This window comes from Girardinichthys multiradiatus, chromosome 6 (genome assembly GCF_021462225.1).
Source record: "Girardinichthys multiradiatus isolate DD_20200921_A chromosome 6, DD_fGirMul_XY1, whole genome shotgun sequence".
NCBI lineage: Eukaryota > Metazoa > Chordata > Actinopteri > Cyprinodontiformes > Goodeidae > Girardinichthys > Girardinichthys multiradiatus.
This window is the reverse complement of record NC_061799.1, coordinates 29,599,459-29,620,584: the sequence shown is the minus strand read 5'-3', so window position 1 is coordinate 29,620,584 and position 21,126 is coordinate 29,599,459. Positions and strand designations below refer to the sequence as shown.

Below are 21,126 nucleotides of genomic sequence, written 5' to 3'. Positions count from 1 at the left end.
AGGTGGATGGCCACATTCTGGTATGTTTGCAGTTGTTCTGTACTGTTTCCATTGTTTGGTGATGGATTAAACAGTCATATTGAGATTTTGTTAACTAGGTGACCTGATAAAATACATTAAAAGTTTTTGGTTTTACTGTGACAAAATCTGAAAAGGTTCAAGAGGTATGAATAGTTCTGCAATGCACTGTTGTCAAGTGTAGTTGTACAAGTCATTAGAAGCTGCGATGAAAGTAGAAGACAGTCCTAGGACAAGAAGACAGACTCAGCTCTGCTCTGGAGGATGACTTCATTCAAGTTAACAACCTCAAAAATCCTTTCACATTAGACTCTGCATAAATCCTTCATATAATTCATGTGGTTTACACAACTGCTTCAGCGTAGGCTACTTGAATCAGGTTCTCACATTCAAACTAATACAAAAAAAACATTAAAACTCAAATGGGGGCGCCGGACTGGTGCGGGGCTTGAGGTGCTCAGCCCATGTTCAGAGGCCCTCGCTGGTTCGACTCCTGGCCAGGCGACCTTTGCTTCATATCTTCCCCTTCTCTCCACCCCTTTCCTGTCAGCTTACTGTCTGAAAAATGCAAAAAATAAAGGCCACTAGTGCCAGAAAAATAATAAATAAAAAAAACTCAAATGGGAGAGCTCAAAGTCCATAGTTAAAAAACTGATGGGGTTTAATGCCATTTATGAGACGTAAGCTCTGTTCAAACTGCACTGAGCCCCCAAGATATACCATTAACCTTAGTATACTGGACACCCCAGATGTTCTCTGGCTGGTCAGAAGTGCTTTGCAGCAGAAGAGCAACCTAATAAATATTTAACAAATGATCATTATGTCATGACTTCATCAGTATTATTCTGATATGTTGGCAAAGTAAAAAAATAGACCAATTTAAACTAATTCTCTGCTGCTCCATTAATTGTTGCTACCATATGATGACAATAGTCATACTTTAAACAAAAACTGCAATGGACCACCTCTATGTTTTTGACTGAGTCATCCATCTCACTTCACAGTTTGCACCATCTGGCTTCCACAATCTTTTGACCCAAACACAGCTGGTAATTTCATTGTGTTACTCTTTTATCCAGTTTGGCCTGATCAAACTAATAAAAGCTTAGATTAGTCTCACAGTTCATGTATTAAACTGACAGGCTGCAGTAAGAAGTTTAAATGCACTCATTAGCATAAATGTAATGATTCTGGCTTTTTATTATTATTTTTTCAGGGTGGAATGATTATACAACATATAATATTTTTTAAAAGTGAAGACTTGAATGCATAAGATTAAATTCACTGTGAATTTTCTCTGACCCCCCCCCCCCCATCAAAATTATACATGCAGACTTATCTGGTTAAATGTCCTATAGCATTTTTAACCTCAAACACATACTTTTAATAAACATCAGCAGGTATCTGACATAAATCTGGTTGCGTTCCTCTTGGCCCAACTGGAAGAATTCACTCTAATTAGTTGGTTTTCTTGCACAGACTCAGCTTTTAGGCATAATTCATCCATTTTCAATATGCTTGAAGTCTGTGCCGTCTCCTCTGATGTCTGACCTCAACAAGTCATTTTCATCCACAAAACTGCCACTCACTCTTTTCCTAACCATTCTTTGTAAACCAGAAAGTTGTTTAAGCATGAAAATCCCATCAGTTTTCTAAATACTCAGATCAGCCCATCTGGCACCAACAATAATGCCACCTTCAAAGTCATTTAGATTAACTTTCTTTCTCATTCTGATGCTCGTTTTAAACTTCAGCTCATCTTCATACCTTCATGCACTGAGTAGCCAGTTATGTGATTGGGTGATTCACTATTTGTGTTAACAATTAACCAGGTATACCTAATAAAGTGGCTGGTGAGTGTATATATTTGTAACATTATGTATGATTTGAACCCTATAAGGTTTCAAGAAAATGTACATTCAGTGAAAAATGTGTAAATAATTTTAAAGTTATTTATTATGTAATCATTCCACCCTAAAAAAATAACAACATTTGACTATATCAGTAAAAGCACAAAATAGATAATACCGCCACGCTAATGAATATTGGATGGAAACGTCTGACCAAAACTAAACCTTTGTGAGGCCTGAGCTCCAAATCTATTTTGAGATATTCTTCTGTGCGGTTATAACTCATCTAATCTGAATTGATTATTTCCTAAGTCCACACAAGGACAACCCTCCCACGCTGGTAATTGAAATATGAAAAGACCCAGTGACACAAGGACATGCACCCAAATTGTTAGCTGGTCTGCAGGAATTAAATAATGAAATCAAATAACACAATCACACCTTGATTTTTGCTTGTATGTCCCACCAAGGACAACTGTGATTGCCTCTCGGTTTAAAACACGGGGCAGGAGCAGCTTTGAGTGGGTGGTGTGGAAACACACGCTGTTACCACCCCCTGCTGTGCTCAACGGTCGAGTCCAGCCTTTTCTCTGGCTTTTTCGGTGGAGACAAAAAAGAAATAAACAGCCAGATTCAGAAAGAGCAGAAAGAGAAAAATACCGAGACACAGCACGCATGGTGTGTTTTCGGTGGATAAACACTTGGGTCACATAATGTTTCTGCTCATACTCCTGGCTACTAATGAGAGGTCCATTCACTTTCCTTCCCATTCACCACTTTAGCCCCTTGACAAACCTGTCTCAGCTTTGATTGTCATAACCACATCTGAACCATGCTTAGCCAATCTGACCAGGCTACATTAAGGTCATACATATTTCATGCCCTATCCCACTTATCTGACAACGCTTTTACTTTTTTTTACTTTTTTCCTCGCAAATTGAAATCACACCTCATATTTTATTAGGCTCTGTAGAGCTTTCGCTCCGTGGTCAGATGGGCTGTATGTTTTATTCATGTCCTCTGAACATCTGCTTGTCTGGGTGTCAGAAAAATCATCAGACTCCCGGTGGACTCCTGCCTGACTGGTTGTAAATGAACTCTGAAGCTGAGACTCAAAACAACCTGTCAGGACTCTCCACCACCAGAGGAAACTGTAGGCACAGTGAGCCGTGTAACGAAGATCCTGCACCGGACAGGAGGGATGGAAATGAGCTCTGGACAAACGGCAAGTCGCTCCTTTTCCTGCTAAAGGGAATATTTAGAATCTGATTGAGTTGTGCGAAAGTGCAAATAGCATCTATCACAAGTCCATTTTGTTTGTCTCCCAACAGCTTTTGGTAAATTTTGACACTGTTATTCATGCTGGCTCCTGGTCGACAAGTCTCCCTGAGTCACTGGAGGTTTGTGCCAACTGGAGGGAAGGAGCCTGACCACTAACAAGTGCTCACTGACTCATAGCCGCCACAGTATGTCCTACTGTGTTTGTGCAAGAGTGACTGTGCACCAGAGTTTTATATACTGTTCACTTATATACTTGTCTATGTATCACGCTTCCCACAGAAAATGTGTCCTTTTAGAAATGTTAATGAGTCTTAGCTCACATGCACTGCCCTTTAAACTTGCAAACAGCTGTAAAACCTACTTCAATTTACTCACATTATAATGACTAAGTGTTGTACCTTAAAGGACATAAACAGGTGCCTTGAAAAGCATTCTCACAGCTTGAACCTTTTCACATCTTTTATAACAGCCGCAATCGATTATTAATTTTATAATCAGGTTTTATGATCAACACAATGTAACTAAGAATAAGATGCATGATTTTCAAAGGTTTTTACTAATAAAAAGCTGAAGCGTGTGGCATGCATTTGTATTCAGCCCCCTTTAATCTGATACCTCTAAACCAGAGGATTTCAGTAATGGGGTCACGACCCCTGGTGGGTCCGTGGAGCAACTGCGGGGGTCGTGAGATAGACTTTTTTTAATACTTTTTTTAAAAGTCTGTCTTTAAACACACAATAGCATAATTTCAACATGTTGTAGCAAATTGATAAATGGAGGCTAAAATTATGTATTTCAGTTAGAAATGCACACATTTAGTGAGCACACTGGCTGAACTCTGCTTCACTCACAGCCTGCATTCTGCATACAAAAAAAAGGACTCACCCCTATCCATATTAAGCCCACATTTATATACATATACAGTACTGTGCAAATGTTTTAGACAGGTGTGAAAAAATGCTGTCAACAAAAAATGCTTTTCAGAAATATGAATTATGATTGTTTATTTAAGTGATCTCAACATCATGGAATGTGTCTGGGATTACATGAAGAGACAGAAGGATGTGAGAAAGCCTACATCCACAGATGATCTGTGGTTAGTTCTCCAAGATGTTTGGAACAACCTACCAGCCAAGTTTCTTCAAAAACTGTGTGCAAGTGTACCTAGAAGAATTGATGCTATTTTGAAGGTAAAGGGTGGTCACACCAAATATTATTTTGATTTAGATTTCTCTTTTGTTCATTCACTGCATTTTGCTGATTGATGAAAAAAAATGATGAACACTTCCTTTTTTGAAAGCATTCTTTGTTTACAGCATTTTTTCACACCTGCCTAAAATTGTTTGCACAGTACTGTATATATATTCAACTGTGAGTGACAGAATCTAAAACACAAATCCAGAAAATCACATTGTGGGATTTTTAAGTAATTCATTTGCATTTCATTGCATGACATACGTTTTTTAACACCTAACAACCAGTAAGAATCCTGGCTCTCACAGGCCTGTTAGTTCTTCAAGAAGCCCTCCTGTTCGCCACTCATTATCTGTATTAACTGCACCTGTTTGAACTCGTTATCTTTATAAAAGACACCTGTCCACACACTCAATCAAACTCCAACTTCTCCACAATGACCAAGACCAGAGAGCTGTGTAAGGACACCAGGGATAAAATAGTAGACCTACAAGGAATGGGCCACAGGAAAATAGCCAAGCAGTTTGGTGAGAAGGCAACAACTGTTGGCGCAATTATAAGAAAATGGAAGACGTTCAAGATGACGGCCAATCTTCCTCGTTTTGGGGCTCCATGCAAGATCTCACCTCGGGGGGCATCAATGATCATGAGGAAAGTGAGGGATTAGCCCAGAATTTCATGGCAGGATCTAGTCAATGATCTGAAGAGACCACAGTCTCAAAGAAGACCATTAGTAACACACTATGCCGCTATGGATTAAAATCCTGCACCGCATGCAAGGTCCCCCTGGTCAAGCCAGGTGGACCAAATATTAAGTTTTGTTCTTCTGATGTGTTAAATACTTATGTGAAGCAATAAAATGTAAATTAATTACTTAAAAATCACACAATGTGAATTTCTGGATTTTTGTTTTAGATTCCATCATTCACAGTTGAAGGATACCCATGCTAAAAATTAAAGACTTCTACATGCTTTGCAAGTGAGAAACCTGCAAAATCGGCAGTGTATCAAATAGTTGTTATCCCCACTTTATATATATTATATATTACATATATGAACACACTCCTACCCTTGTGGAACATGTTTACAGAATAGTTACAGCTGCTATTGCTGGCAACGGTGGGTCCATCAACAAACATACATACCTACATGCATATATAGAGTCAAACATGGTGGTGGTTGTGTGATGGTCTGGGGCATGCTTTGCTGCTTCAGGGCCTGAGAGACTTGCAGCACCTGATGTAAAGAAGAATGGGCCAAAATTCAGTTATTACAAACCTTCAAGGCAGTTGATGCTGCCAGGAGCCACACAACCAGTTATTTACTTTAGGACATAATTACTTTTTCACATATGGCCAGATTTGTTTGGATAGTTATTTCCCCCCTTAATTAATAAAAACATCATTTGGAAATGTACTTTTTGTATTTACTCAGGTAAATACAAATGAAAATGTTTGATGATCTGAAACAAATCTGTAATGGGATAAATATTTTTTTACACCACTGTACAGTTGTACTGTGAATCATCCTTAGTCAATTCCTTATGTTGCAAATCATTTTCTGTTTCAGCATGCTCACCTTGAGCCAAATATACCAGCAAAATGCCAGAACCATCAGTTGTTTTATCATATCTCACTAGTCACAAGGCTATAGCTCGGTTGTGTGGTGCTTTTACTAACAAACCCAATAACAACCAGTGTCAGTCATTTAGGTAATATACTGAAAATAACATGGAACCAGGCTGGTGGTGTAGGGGTTATAGTCCTTGATGCAGCTGTCCTGGGTTCGAATTACAGACCTGGCAACCTTTACCGAATATCTCCCCCCTCTCTTTGCCCTCTTTCCTGTCTACCTACTGTCAAAAAAATTTATTAATAAATAAAGGCCTCTAGTGCCAAAAAACATAAATAACATGGGACCTTGCTTCAGTAAAAAATGAGTCAGAAAAATTTATGAGATTCCTTTTTAATGTTTTACTATACTAAAGACTGCACACATAACCTAACCTAATTATAAAACCATTTAAGACACACAAAGTAGCACTCATTTCGTTATTTATTCATATATGTATGTGTGCACAACCAAAAACCATGTACAAATTGGCTTTGAAAGTATACACACCCCCATTTTTACATCACAATACCGGGTTATTATGAGTTAAAACATCTACCAAGATTTTCAAACCTTTTCAGCACATACTGTGACATAATACTGTAAAATTCAACTGTAAAACAAACTAATTTATGAAAATAAAAATACAATAAGCTGGAATAACCATGGAGCATAAATATCCACATCCTTAAACCTTGATTCAATTTCAGCTTTCAGTCTTCTTGAGTTCACATCTGCTATCAGTTATAATAAATCTTATCAACCTGAATTAAAGTTCAGCTGCCCTAGTGGAATTTTCTGGATATTTGTACATTTCATCAAAAATAAAAAAGAAATCTGTAGTTTTCAAATAACTCACCTAATCTGAATTGATTATTTGCTAAGGTTCCAAAGGATCAGAAGGATCTTGTACAAAGATATCAGTTAGGAGAAGGGTGCAAATACCAGTGGGTTTTGGTCCAAAACCCTGAGTTATCAGCTAGATAGGGCATCTAAAGAGGGCTGTGGACAAGAGACAAACAGATTTTGAGGACTTTTGCAAGGCAGAGTGTGGCAATACTGCAAAGCAAGATGTGGGATGCTGACAAACTCCTACCAAAGAAGACTGAGTTCTGAAACTGAATCAAAAGGGGCTTTAAACAATGTATTAGTTCATGGCAGTGGACACTTGTGTAACCAGGGTATTGCAGCTCTTTTTAACCTTGTTTATCTTTTTTCCCCTGACAGATTGCAGTTGAACTGAACATCATCAGGAACATTATAGATGGGGAAAATTTGTTGTTTTTATTTACAAAACTAAAACCTGACATTTTAACTGTGCTATGTAGAAGCCAGGATATTGCTACAAGTAAAAAGGTAAATTTAAAGTTTTAAACTGTGACAGTCATGGCTGGATGAGGACCCACATTTGTCTTGTCACATCACCTCTGTGATGCTGTGGGCCTGTTTCTCTTCCAAAAGGCTCTGGGAACCATGTTAGAGTTTACGGAAATCTTTGAAATACCGTTTTAAACGAAAATCAGGTGCTCTCAGTCAGAATGCTGAACTCGTCGTAATGGAGCCTTTCAGCAGGGTAAAGATCCAAAAACGTAAGGCCAGACACAAAATCAACCTTCTTCCATGATCATTCCAGTCCCCAGACAGAGATCCTACAGCAATGTGGGACAAAGAGAGGAGACAATATGCTTCTCAAACTGTGGAAAGCACCACTGGTGTTACATGGCTGGGCTTCATTGCTATTTATTAACTGAAATGTACAGCTAATAAACATCGACAGCCAAAAAAATTTGTTTAAGCACATTAATCTTTGCTTTAATAGAAGCTATTCAAGTATTCAAAAAATCTCCATAAAAAAAGTACATTTTCTTAAAAACAGAAAACATCTTAAACTCAAGTGGACGAGGTTACACCAGGAACAAGGACTTTTGGCTGCATATGCTGCGCTCCATTTACCTCTGAAGTCAGAAGCTGGATTTCAGAAGGACATCAATCCTAACTTTACCTTGTTACAGTCTTAACTTCAAAAACCATTTAGATTTGTTACTTCATATACTCAATGGCCAGTCGAGCTGCCACAAACAATGCAGTGAAACAACAAATCATTTCTTTACATTTTGTGTATCCAAAAACAGCACTTTGTATGTGTGTGTGTGTGTCAAAGATTTAAACATTTACAAGTTTTCAGAAGTGCAAATAACCCTTTTTTACTGCAACTTCCATAAATGCAGTCATATAGAAATTAAAGACCGGGGTTGGTGAGAGACCTCAGACTATCTCACTTGGAATTTTGGGAATTCAAACTTTGACATTTCAACTTGTGAGTAAAAACAGAATGTTTAGGAAAAGACCAAGTTCTGTTGCAATTGGCAAAAGTGGGGTGGTAGAACCTATTTCCAGCCAGTGTCAATATGATTAAAATCAGTTTTGCTAAACTGAATTGTTTCTGATCAATTACCCCCGCCCCCGAAATATATTACTCAAATTGCAGCCTAAATGTTTGTCAAAAGTCTAACAACAGACTAAACTGTGACAATATCTGCCAAGATATAAAACATCATGTAAGAAAAGGAAATCTGAATGATCAGAATTGTACTGCATAAAATTGACAATTTAGATAATAAATTTAGATAATAAATCAGCATTTCAGAATATATGGCATATAATAAATAAGGTTTTGTGAAAAGTGTTCTCCTCTTCTTGTATTTTGTGGTATGCTGTTGTGCTTTCAGCTCAAAGCCACCCTGCAAAACCCTTTAAGAGAAGAGAACAAAACCCTAATGAGGAGCTGGATGAGATCAATCAGGATGGAGGGGCGAGTGCAGGGGTATGGCTCTAACTGCTTGATTCTCTTTACCGCACAAACACATCTGAGGACAGCCTATCAAGTTTTATTCGTGGCTCTATCTAGGCCTCAGTCAAATTAACAATGATTTTTTTTTTTTCTGTCAAGTCCTATTTTTCAGAATTTAATTTCTGCCACAATCAAAACTTTCAGAAATGTGTGTCTCGTCATTACACTGTTTACCATTTTAAATTCATGTTTTAGGTTAAAAGTGGAGCACGTTTTAAAATGATTTTTCTTGGTCTCATCACAAAAACCTGCAGTTTAGCAGATTTGGACCACTCTTTTCCACTAACAGTCGCTGCTTGATGCTAACTGCTAGTTAATTAAGTCATTTTTACCAGCTTTCCTTATAAATGGCCCAACACTGGTTTCATCAGTATATCTGTGGAGTCATCCTTCAACTCTAGCTCCTACTGACTCCTCTCCTCCTTTCAGTGGCTCTATAGATTTTCTCCAAATGATAAATTGGACAAAGGGAGCCACTGAGGTGTGACCTTTTGTCTTAAATGGACCTAATTACGTTGAAGTTGTTTGGATAAGCCCTTATCACATATTGTAGGATGGAGCTTTGAAATAATCAATTGGAAAAGTGATACATGTAAGATAAACATCTCGTTTTACTCCACAGCCAAAGAGCAAAACAACTTTCCGCCTCTCAAAGTTTCAAAGTTGTGTCAGCGTTTGTATGTTGTTGATCGTCTCCCATTTGATTGAAGAAACGCATAGACTCTTTCCCATCCATCACCTCCACCCCTCCCCTCACTCTTCAATTCCAGAAAGGAGTAGCGCTTCATTTCGAGCCCATTTTCTGTGTTGCTCCGCGCTTTAAGCAGAAACTTGCAGAAAGCTGCAGACTTCACGTCCTCGTTTCCACGAAAGTCTTCTGAAGAAGGTGGAAATGCACCGGCTGGATCGATCCTGCAAGGCGTAAAAGTTTTGGATGGTTACTTGTACGTGTCGTTTAAAAGACTTTTTCCATCTCCAGAGGTTGCGGTGCAATTCCAGAGCGGGTTCAATTCTTTCTTCTGCAAATATATCGCCCGTAAGCAGGCTGGAAGACCATCCAATCGGTAGAACGCCGCGAATACGCAGGGCGCAGATGATCGCAACTGGTGTTTGCGGCGTGGCGCTGGTTCTGGTGCTGGTGGTGCTGATTCCGGTTATGGTGAACTCCGCCGGAAACCCTGCCCGCTACGAGATGCTCGGATCGTGTCAAATGGTGTGCGATTCCCACGGGACCGCGACGGCAGCCACAGCGAAGGCAACCAACCCGAACAAAGACAACCGCCTGGTGCAGTCGCTCCCGACGTTCATCCAGGGTCCCCAGGGAGAGCCGGGGCGCGTCGGTAGGATGGGCCCCAGGGGTCCGGTCGGTGAGCCAGGACCACTGGGACCGGCGGGTCCACCCGGTGAGAGAGGACCACCGGGTCCACCTGGGTTACCAGGAGCGAGTGGACCAACCGGTGCCATCAGCGCAGCCACTTACAACACGGTGCCAAAGATAGCGTTTTACGCCGGGCTGAAGAAGCAGCATGAGGGCTATGAAGTTTTAAAATTTGACGACGTAGTCACAAATCTTGGCAACCATTATGACCCATCAACCGGAAAATTCACCTGTTCCATACCCGGAATTTACTTCTTCGTTTACCATGTGCTGATGCGAGGCGGGGATGGAACAAGCATGTGGGCTGACCTCTGCAAAAACAACCAGGTAGGACGGAAACTGGGGTTTGGCTCATCCCACCTGCACGGATCTTGTGCGTAAAAACGCTTTAAGTGAAATGTGGCGTTTTACGCAAGAGAGCTTCCCAAACAACATGGCGTAAAACAGAAACAGTTGAGTGTGAAGCTCATTAAATATTTTATAATTGATCGAATAGTCCATAGTTCTGACTATTCAATGAAATCTACTTAGGACCAGTTTAGCCTAAAATGAACGATTTTGACTTTTTGCGCCTTTACGCACAAGATATTCCCAGTTTTAAAACGGAAAACGTGATAAATAGAAACCATTCTAACAATAATCGATATGTTAACGGTTCTGATTTCTGAATGAATCTCGTCAAAAATCTTCCCTTTTCAGGTGAGAGCCAGCGCCATCGCGCAGGACGCGGACCAAAACTACGACTATGCCAGCAACAGCGTCGTCCTCCACCTAGAGCCTGGGGATGAGATTTATATCAAGTTAGACGGAGGGAAGGCGCATGGCGGCAACAACAACAAGTACAGCACCTTCTCCGGCTTTATGCTGTACGCTGACTGAAACCCAGACTGGAGAAATGGATCCGGTTCTCTACATATAAGCTTTCTTTTACAGCTCCTGCTCAGTCCATCCGGGATATTACAGACAGCAAAGAAAGAGCTCACCGTTTCTGTTGAACATCATTCCAAGAGATTTGCAGGAAGTTGTGCAAAAAAACTCTACTTTGCAGCAGTGAGGAGCTGAGAGTGTAATAACACAAATTTTCATTTTGTACAGCAAAGTCAGATTGATTTGTGTTGCTTGTGCGCTCTGAATGAATTGTTATAGGCTTTACTAATTAACTGTAGCTGCTGTGGTAAATTGAAAGTGTCTACATTTAGCACTTAATCACAGGTGATTATAATATACCCACATAACCACTACTCAGTTCAGTGTTTGTCAAATTACGTGCTTTATTTATATGAAAAAAGTGTCCAAGTTGTTGCATTTTGGGCAAAAATGTTAAAAATCGTGATGCATGTTTATAAGACGTTCACATGTTAACACTGTGCAGCATCTAGTGATGCAATGTTTATGAAGCACAAGTATATTGGCAAAATGATCAGTGCAAGTCATTTTTCATGTGTGTGTCAACATGGCATCTGGTTTAACCAGCAGGTTAGTCACCAAAACTGGACAGCAAGACTGACATATCTTTTCTAAAACTCTGAAATATTCACCAATCTGCTCACTGAACTTCAAGCTTTCCCTGATCAAAAACACGAGTAAAAATATAAAAATGAAAGTATCTGGATCACTTTGTAATGGCCTGACATGATTAATCCAATTTATGTACTTGTTCATGGTGCGCAGTCAGCTGTGGCGATCTCACCATTGATCATGTGTTGAAGTCACCCTGAGAGGCCACCTGTTCCCAGATGAGGGGAGGACGCGTCCTTCATTTGGGCCGGGCCCGCCAGCATTCTCCCACAGGCACATAGAGACACCCAATGACGGGGCAACAGGACATCTCATCTAACACAAGCCCATGGTGACGAGATCTGAGCAGCATACTGATTACGAGCAGGCTCATTTATTCACCTGCCAGGAAGCATGTTCACAGAGATGTCTCAAATGGAGGAGGGGCGATGATGTTTAAATTAAAAAGAGGTCATTACTGTAGCACCATATGTGTGAGCACCTCTGCAGAAAAAGGGAGAATGTTTAGTCATTTTGACCAATCAAACTGGTCAAAACAAAAAAAAATGCCTCTTTTACATAATGTATGATCACAAATACAAACCGATCAGGCTTTCTGTGGCCAATAAAGATTTCTGTTTTCTTTTAGGTGATTTGCCTTGTTTTCCTAAGGACTATAACACATAAGAGAGAAAAAAATTTGCTTCAGGGTCTTGATAGCGGAAGTAGGTTTGAATCTCACAGGAAGTGGAAGATTTACAAGACCATCCTCAGTTATGCATCAGAGCAAGTTCCTAACTTAAAATAGGTGGACTTCTTAGTGTTGATATGTTTAATTGGCTAAAAAAAAAAATCTGATTTTTCATTATTATTTCCAATTATCACCAATCAGAGCTGATCAAGGGAAGCTTTGCTGATTCCGATGTCAGCCAATTGGTTTGGGCATCGCTGATTTTGAACAATCAAGCACGCCAAAACAAGAAAAGACAAAGAATATATGAAACCAATATTTAGCAAAATTCCTTTACAAAGCTACTAATTTATGATCAAAAATGGAAAATAAATATTTTCCACAGAGGCTCCACAACAGGCTTTTTCGGACCGATAGCAAGTTCGGGTTTTCTTTGCCAATTCTGAAACTGATCAATACCAATTGTACTATTTCTTAGGCACTATAACACATGAAAGAGAAAAATATATGACTTTACAAACTCAAAACCAGTGCATTAAAGTTATGCTGTTGGGTGGAGCGTTTCTAGACTGAAAAAAAAAAAAAAATCAGACGTGGAGGTTCCAGGTTTCTGTGCATGTAAAAAATAGCAAAAAAAAATAGGCAGGCTTAATATTGGTATTTAGCCTACCGATAACAGATTAGAGCCGATCAAAGGAAAATTGAGCGATTCTAATCTCGTTCAATAGATCGGTGCAGCTCTAATTTGGACCAATTAAGCTGGCCAGAACAAAAACAAAAAAAACCAAAGAAAACAAAAAAAGAGATAATATGAAATAGAAGAGAAGCTTTAGTCTTATTCACAGAGTGACTAGTGTATCATCACAAATACCAATTATAAATGACAACAGGAATATAATTAGCAATGCCCCAATGACCCTTTTCATGGCTGATAGTGATTTTGTTTGTATCCCTGACTTGCAGTTTCTGGTTTTTTTTTCTCAAATACACAAAATATAGAAAATGTGCTGCAGTGATAGAGGCAGTAATTTTAAATCCAACAAGAATTAAAAGATCATCTCCATTTATTTATCAAAGCACTTCTCCTTACTTGAATTCTTCCTTTTAATACATTTACTAAAAAGCGGAAATAAAATCATATTCCTCAGTATTTGACCGGTCGATTGTCCCATTTATTGGTGGATCTCTAGTTTTATTTCTAAAGAATATATTAAAGTTCTTCGAATTATCTACATTTAACCATTGTGGGTTAAACAAATATGAGTGTGATTATCATAAAGATCTCAAAATGTTCATTATGTGATGTTGAAAATAAAATCCCAGCTCCCGTCAAATCAGCTTCCATTATTTTTTTGTTTGTTTTATTTGAAGGTCAGCCAGCGTTTAGGGTTGTCGATGAGGATTTTGTCCACCTGGTGCTGTGTGATGCCCCTCGTTAGCATCTTTGGCACGATGTTCTTGAGGATGTGGGAGTAGCCGTGGCCGCCAAACTTGGTCAGACGGTTCTTGGTGTGGATGTCGTGGGCCATCAGTATCTTGTCTTCATAGCCCTCCTTCACCAGAAAAGCCAAGCTGGAGAAACACCAACAAGCGTGTAAAAAACCACAATGCTAAATCTCCGCATATTACAAACACAAATACATAAATCAGAAAAGAGCTAACTGAAAAACGCCTCCCAGATTAGTATAGGTTAACAGCAAGAAGTAAGGCAGCTAATGCATAAAAATGCATTATATTAGAAGAGTTTAAGCAAAGAATGTTGGATTTGATCGAGGGCTCACGTTTTCACTCTCTGGCTGTCGCTGGGCATGTCCACTTTGAGGTTAAACGGGTAGTTCAGCATCTCCGTTCCAAACAGGTCGTACTCCAGGTAACTCCCCATATTTGCAAACTCAAGCAGCTCGCCCTCATCGAATATAGTCCTGAAAGAAGGAAATCTTACTCATCTAGCTTCATCTTGAGGCCTGTGTTTTATAAGAAACAATCGTGGTCTTATTTCACACCAAATTATTTCAAGATTCAGTGCAAAATCCATGAGGTAAATATTCGTCAAATTTTAGCTGCTGGTGCGATTAAAAGGTACTGTTATCAACTTTGTATCACAGAAGCTGTTAAATAATACTATGCCTAATTAACATCGTTATTTATGAGTAAAATATTAAGCTTTTTAATGCTTTTCACATGTGTGGAACTGAAAGCTGCATATTTTGCTGGTCAAAAGTTTAAATATAGCCCTCATGAGCATGAATGTCATTAGTTTTGTCCGTTTAATGTAGCTCATAAATTCAGTGATTAGAAAAAACAAAAATTAGATGTAAATGTATTGTGGATATTGTCACACTTGTGTGTAGACATGAGCAATCTTCTGCATAGCTAAGCATGGGTGTGTGACCTCTCTTTTTGAAAGAATTTGAAGAGTTTACTAGATGGGTGAGTTACTGACTTTCACACATAATCCATACATTTTGAAAGGGGTTGTATTCGGGTCCATTCTGGAAACTTAATGAAGGCAGTTTTGTCAGATGTGTGTTTGGCATTACTGCCCTGTTGGAACACCCAAATGTTTGCATGTTTCATCTAATTTGAAGAAAGGACAAACAACTTGGAGGTACTCTGTCTTCATTATTCCGTCAATGCACTACAATCACTAGCAGCAAAACGTCCCCCCCCCCCCCCCCGTGACCACCATGCTTGACAGTTGGTACAGTGTTCTTAGGTCTTAGCTTTATTCTGAAAGCTCCAAACACACTTCTTTCTCCAGAAGGTATTTGGTTTGTCCATTTCCATCCAGCTTAAAGGTGCTGACTTGAGGTCTTCTTTCTTGGTCGGCAGCCTCTCAGTCCACGTTGATTGTTAAGCTGGCTTCACAGGTATCTTCCAGGAAACCACCCAATTTAAATTACTTCTGCCAATTCTATGAAGAAATAAAGTCTAATATTCAACCTAAATTATGCCAGGAGCTTGTTGACGGCTACAAAAATCATGTGGTTTCTCTTGAATTTCCTAAGAGACGTTTAACAACATAAACATTACTGGGGGTGTATTTATAGACCCCCAGTAATGTTTATTTGAGCCAATATGTAGGATGCTGACCCTATGTGGATTAAAGAAAAAACTAAATACATTTAAACTTGTGCACCCAACTGCTGTTTGTAAAAATCACTGAAGATGAAAAATCATTCAACCACAGAAAAAGCAAACTTTATATCTTTGAAAGTCACAAATTATGATAAGATTTATGCCTATAATAAATAAATAAGTGCCATAAAAGCATAATTTGCTTTTTGCAGATTTTTCCAGGTAAAAAAAAAAAGTCACGAGAGTCATGGAGGTACAAGGACGCTGGCCAGCTGATGCGGTGGGGTGGACTCTTTAAGAACCTGCATATGAAGAACATCTCACCTGTCCAGGTGAGACATGACAGTTTTGCTAATGTCACCACCATTTTCCTGTAGAATCCGGACAACTTCAGCTGGAGCGGCAGGGTCCCTGCCAGGATGGATGATAACCGGGCATCCCAGTTGAGCCTGAGCGTGGGCTGTGGACCTCAACACCTTCTTCTCGCTCTCCGTGATGGGCCAGCCGGTGCCGATCTCACCAATCACGCCGCATCGGATATCTGTGCCATCAGCGCCGTGGAGCACCTCGTTGACGATGCTGTTCGTGAGCTGACAGAAATTAGGAATGAAAGATGGAAAAACATCCCTTTTTTAGACAAGCGACTGACAAGTTAGTGAGATTTTTTGATTTCTCTTCTCGCTGTAAACAGACTTGAACTGTGCAGCAGTTTTGAATATTAATATGAGTGCATGCATGCTGTCAATGTGTCAATACAGAAAGACTGAACAGCCACAGATCTATTCAAATCAATCCAAAGTTTCAGAGAAAATCTTTGCATATTAACGCAAACGTTGACAGAACGTGTGACGGATCAAAACATTAGCACAACATCAAGTAGCGGTCCTTCTAACTTAAAATTACAGCCCCTATCTCACAACCACAAACTTAAAGTGATTTATTAATTAAAAGTTTGGCCTGAATTTGTTTCTATTTGTATTCAGCGACCTTTACAGGGTAAAAAAGCCACTGCAACCAATTGCCTTCAGAAATCACCTTTTAAGTTATGGAAGCCAATGGTGTGTAATCTAATCTTAGTAAAAACAAAGCTGTTATGTGAAGGTAGCATCATCAAGAGAAAAGAACACATCAGACCGGTCAGAGATAAGGGTGTGGAGAAGTTATAAAACGATATCCCACAATAGGAGCATCTCACGGAGCATACTAAACACTATGTGTGGTGGAAAATAAACATCACCCTGAAAACACCATCCCCAGGAAACATGGTGGTGGCAGTATCATGCTGTGGGGACGAGTGTTTTCAGCAGCAAGAGGGAAGCTGATCAGAGTTGATAGAATGATGGATGGAGCTAAATACAAGGCAATACTGGAAGAATACCTGCTAGAGGCTGCAAAAGACTTTAGACTGCACTGGACCTTCACGAATTGCAATCCTTAATGGAAGTTAAGTGTGCAACATCACAATCTCAAAGTACTGGTTGGCTGCAATATTTTATAGGTTATTATATGTGCCATACATTCAAATTATGCTTGCCAATAACACATTAGGCCAGGTGGATGGATATTCATTGTCCGCTCCTGAAATGGATCTGAGTAACCGAGATGATAAAGCTCTGGTTGTGAGTAAGATGTGGGTTAATTGTAAAAGTTAATGCAGTATTCAATAACAGTATTGCAATATTGTGCAGTCTTGGTTTAAATCAAATAATATGCTATGAAATAGGCCAGTCAAAGTCCAGACTTAAATCCAATTAAGAATCTGTGGAAAGACTTAAAATGGATGTTTACAGAAGCTCTCCATCTGATCTGACTGAGCTATTCTGCAAGGAAGAATGTGCAAGAATGTATGGTCTTTAGATGTGTTAAGCATGTAGACAGAACCCCTAAAAGACTGGTTCTACAAGGTTTAGAAAATAGAAAACTTTGCATCATGATGAGCAAGGAACAGATCAAGTCAGTTTTGCAGTACCATGCGTTGGTCCATCACATAAATCCCATTAAAATACACTGTAGTAGTTTGTGGATGTAATGTCTCAAAATCTGAGAAAATGTGAGAAAGTTGAATGGGTATGAATAATTTTGCCAAACAGTCTAATTTACCTAATCACAACGGAAAACTGCAGGCACAAACACAGTAAAATAGCTCACACTATTGGAATGCAGCTGTATGAAACCCTCTGAGCAGAATGCATGAGCTGGGACACACCTTCTCCACACTCATTTTCTTGGTAGCCTCAGTGTGGGTGCTGTCTATATAGTACCCTGCTCCTGCAATGATGTGGACCCCGGTGTCCTTGGCTAGTTGTCGGAGGGCAGGCAGGTCCCGGTCGATGCCCGTTGTGGTGTTCTCCACTATGGTGCCCCCGCCGGCCTTCTTGTAGGCCAGCAGCTCGTCCCGCAGAGCGTTCGTCTCCTGCGACAGGAACAAGTTCTCCCTGCAGCTGTAGGGGTGTTGCCTGAGCCAGTGCATGTGCTGCATCTGAAACGGGTTCTCTGCCATGGCTTCGTCACCAGGCGGAGGTGGGGTGTAGCTGCACTCAAAGCTCAAGACCAGGTGCTCGTGGGTCATGGTGCGGCCCAGCAGGTCTGGATCTAAGAGACCCAAGACGGTCTGGACCTTCCCACTCAATACTGACATGATGCTCCAATTAGAGGTCAGGATTCAAACCTGTAAGTACATAAGTGTTGATTTAGATGCATGGCCTTGGTAAAGTATTCATACCACTTAAATCTTTAATATTTTGTGATATCAAAACAACAATCTCCGTGTATTTTATTGGGATTCTGTGTAAAAGATGGTGGCGCATGGTGGCGCAGTTGGTAGCACTGTTGCCTTGCAGCAAGAAGGTCCTGGGTTCAATTCCCAGCCTGGGGTCTTTCTGCATGGAGTTTGCATGTTCTCCCCATGCATGCGTGGGTTCTCACCGGGTACTCCGGCTTCCTCCCACAGTCCAAAGACATGCCTGTTAGGTTAATTGGTCACTCTAAATTGCCCTTAAGTGTATGAATGAGTGTGTGTATGGTTGTATGTGTGTTGCCCTGTGATGGACTGGTGACCTGTCCAGGGTGTACTCTGCCTTTCGCCCATAGACTGCTGGAGATAGGCACCAGCTCCCCCGTGACCCACTATGGAATAAGCAGTAGAAAATGACTGACTGACTGTGTAAAAGACCAACATAAAGTAGCTCATAACCGTGAATTGGAAACAAATGTTAGATGGCTTTTAATACCTAGTAGTGTGACACTTTTTACATCTATTTTCTATAGTTTTTTGTGGGTTTTCTTTTTTTTACCTAACACTCTTTATTGCTTCTGTTTTATGTGTTTCTATTTTACTCACTGTAAAGCACTTTGGTTAACCTAGTTGTTATTGTAAACGGTTATACAAATTATTATTATTAATTATTATTATGGTTTTCAAATTTTCTTTCTAACATTTAAAAATCAGAAAAGGGTGACATGGATCCCCAATTTTTCTTTGCAAAATACCTCAAGCTAAGCCAGACTAGATGGAGAGCATCAGTGAACATTAACTTTCAAGTCCTGCCACAAAAACTCAATTTGATTTAGGTCTGGACTCTGACTGGGCCTTTCCAACACATGAATATGATTTGATCCAAACAATTATCTCTGGCTGTGTATTAAGGGTCATAGTGGTGGAAGATTATCCTCTGCCTCAGTCTCATGTTTTACAGCCTCTAGCAGGTTTTCTTCCAGAATTGGCTAGTATTTAGCTCCATCCATCTTTCTGTCCACTCTGCTCAACTTTCCTGCTCCTGCTAAAAAAAAGTATGCCCATAGCATGACGCTGCCATGACCATGTTTCACATAGGGGTGATGTATAATGTTAGTTTTCCTCCACACATAGTGTAAACCAAAAAGTTAATCTCATTTGACCAGAGCAGATTCATACTCATGTTTGCCGTGTCCCCAAACTAGTTTGTAGCAAATTATAAATTGTACTTGGCTTTCTGTCCACAATGGTCTTCTTGCCATTCTTCCAAACAGACCAGATATGTGAAGTGCATGTCTAATAGGTGTCCTATTGATAGTTTTTTTTCCCCACATGAGCTGTGCATCTCTGTACCTCCTCCAGAGCTACTTGGCTGCTTCTCTGATTAATGCTCTCCTTGCCTGGTCTGTGCCACACTCCTTAGTCTGTACGATGACGTTTTTTTCACTAATATTCTCTAAAAAAAAAAAAACCCTCCCAGATCAGACTATATTTATGCTGAAATTAAATATCTACGACAGTAAAGGGGGATGAATATAATTGCATGCTACACTTTTCAAATTTCTTTGTAGCAAAAGAAAAATAAAACATGCACGATTTTCCTTTCGCGTTACAACTATGTATAATAAAGTTGCTTTATCACAACAATATCCAAACAAAACACATTTAAGTTTGAGGTTGGACTGTCTCAAAATGTGAAAAAGTTCAAGGGGTGTGAATACTTTCGTTAGCCAATACCAGTCCTGTGCAGCAGAGGTGGGTTATTTGTGTGTCCGTAAGTAGAGATGGGGTTAAATCCTTGACAAACCTCGTCATAATGCGTGCGCAAAAATGACCTTTGGACTGCTAAATGCATGTTTTTGATCCATATTTAACTCAAATTGTAGCTCTAGCACTAACTTCAAAACTGTAAGTTCCATTATGCTGCAACCTGCATAAGTAAAACACTGAAATCGCATTATTGTCGTAGGACTTGTTAAAATTACGCTGAAACAACAGTGTAACGAGGTGCAGTAGATCAGAATTCAAGCACAAGTGGGAAAATATTTCAACAAACAGAGCCCTAAACGTTTAGACGTCCAGGATTTCTAACCTTGTTTCTGTTCACCGAGCTCCACTTTTTCCACTTCGAACCGAGCTCTGACAGTTGCTGCAGCGGGTTAGCTCCAAAACACGTTGACCCTGACAAGTCCATTATCGCGAGAAATTCCGAGACTATAGGTCCGGCGTTGGCAACACTGGACAAAGCTTACTACCACCGGACGTTGAAGACATTTATTAATAATTGGTCAATTTGAACATTGGTGTTGGCATGTGTGTCTTTTTAAAGATGTATATTGTTTTTTTTTTTTTTTTTTTGCAATGATATAGACTAATTTTATCTGAGATGTTAGTGAATAAATCTGTTGTTAACAATGACAAAACGGAACAACCGGTACTTTAGAAGCTATTTGTTTCTTTTTGGTATACTCCTTACAAATAAATTATTGGTCCATCTTCTGCGTTTGGCTAATTCGTTTTGAGATCGCAGCTGCAGATCTTCTTCCTCCAACTCACCCTATTTCCAGCACCCCTCTTCACTACATCCATGAATCTTCTCTGTGATTTCCCTGTTTATCTCCTTCCTGGCAGCTCCATACCAAACATCCGTAGTCCAAACCATTGCAACATTTCCTCTCCATCTTAATCTCAAAACCTGACCTATCCTTCAGACATACTTATCCTGTTAATTTTAGTCTCTAACAAAGAAAGTTTTACCCTGCCACATCCAGCTCTGCATCCTGTCTTTCTGTCAGTACCACCATCTGTAAATGATACGTCACAGCAGGACTCACTGCCATCTTTCTGTTTCATCATCCCTTTCACACTTTAAGCTATCCTTCTGACACAAATCATCCCTTACCATTGCTTACCTCCACTTCACCCTTCATGTACTCCCTTATT

At 39.8% G+C, this 21,126-nt stretch overlaps 2 protein-coding genes across 3 annotated transcripts; one reads left to right on the top strand and one right to left on the bottom strand.

Moving 5' to 3' along the window:
* Positions 1 to 7,621: 7,621 nt before the first annotated feature.
* c1ql3b (complement component 1, q subcomponent-like 3b) lies at positions 7,622 to 11,786 on the top strand. Its single transcript, XM_047368744.1, has 2 exons — positions 7,622 to 10,510; positions 10,883 to 11,786. The coding sequence occupies exons 1-2, from the start codon at positions 9,740 to 9,742 to the stop codon at positions 11,060 to 11,062; spliced, it is 951 nt and encodes a 316-aa protein (XP_047224700.1). The 5' UTR covers positions 7,622 to 9,739; the 3' UTR covers positions 11,063 to 11,786.
* Positions 11,787 to 13,417: 1,631 nt separating this feature from the next.
* pter (phosphotriesterase related) lies at positions 13,418 to 20,410 on the bottom strand. 2 transcript variants are annotated; one of them, XM_047368742.1, is made up of 5 exons: positions 20,276 to 20,396; positions 17,656 to 18,117; positions 15,774 to 16,039; positions 14,153 to 14,293; positions 13,418 to 13,943 (listed from the first exon to the last, which is right to left on the bottom strand). In XM_047368742.1, the coding sequence occupies exons 2-5, from the start codon at positions 18,085 to 18,087 to the stop codon at positions 13,733 to 13,735; spliced, it is 1,050 nt and encodes a 349-aa protein (XP_047224698.1). In that variant the 5' UTR covers positions 18,088 to 18,117; positions 20,276 to 20,396; the 3' UTR covers positions 13,418 to 13,732. The 2 variants fall into 2 exon arrangements, with proteins under 2 accessions (XP_047224698.1, XP_047224699.1); XM_047368743.1 differs by lacking the exon at positions 17,656 to 18,117 and having other exon boundaries at positions 20,276 to 20,410.
* Between the last annotated feature and the right edge of the window lie 716 nt (positions 20,411 to 21,126).

What these genes read in the sequence shown, in the direction of transcription:
- c1ql3b (XM_047368744.1), top strand. Translation starts at nt 9,740, where the DNA reads ATGGTTACTTGTACGTGTCGTTTAAAAGACTTTTTCCATCTCCAGAGG. An exon ending in ACCTCTGCAAAAACAACCAG is followed by an intron (nt 10,511 to 10,882) that starts GTAGGACGGAAA and finishes TTCCCTTTTCAG; the next exon opens with GTGAGAGCCAGCGCCATCGC.
- pter (XM_047368742.1), bottom strand. Translation starts at nt 18,087, where the DNA reads ATGTCAGTATTGAGTGGGAAGGTCCAGACCGTCTTGGGTCTCTTAGAT. An exon ending in AGAAAATGAGTGTGGAGAAG is followed by an intron (nt 16,040 to 17,655) that starts GTGTGTCCCAGC and finishes AATTTCTGTCAG; the next exon opens with CTCACGAACAGCATCGTCAA. An exon ending in GACAGCCAGAGAGTGAAAAC is followed by an intron (nt 13,944 to 14,152) that starts GTGAGCCCTCGA and finishes GTGTTTCTCCAG; the next exon opens with CTTGGCTTTTCTGGTGAAGG.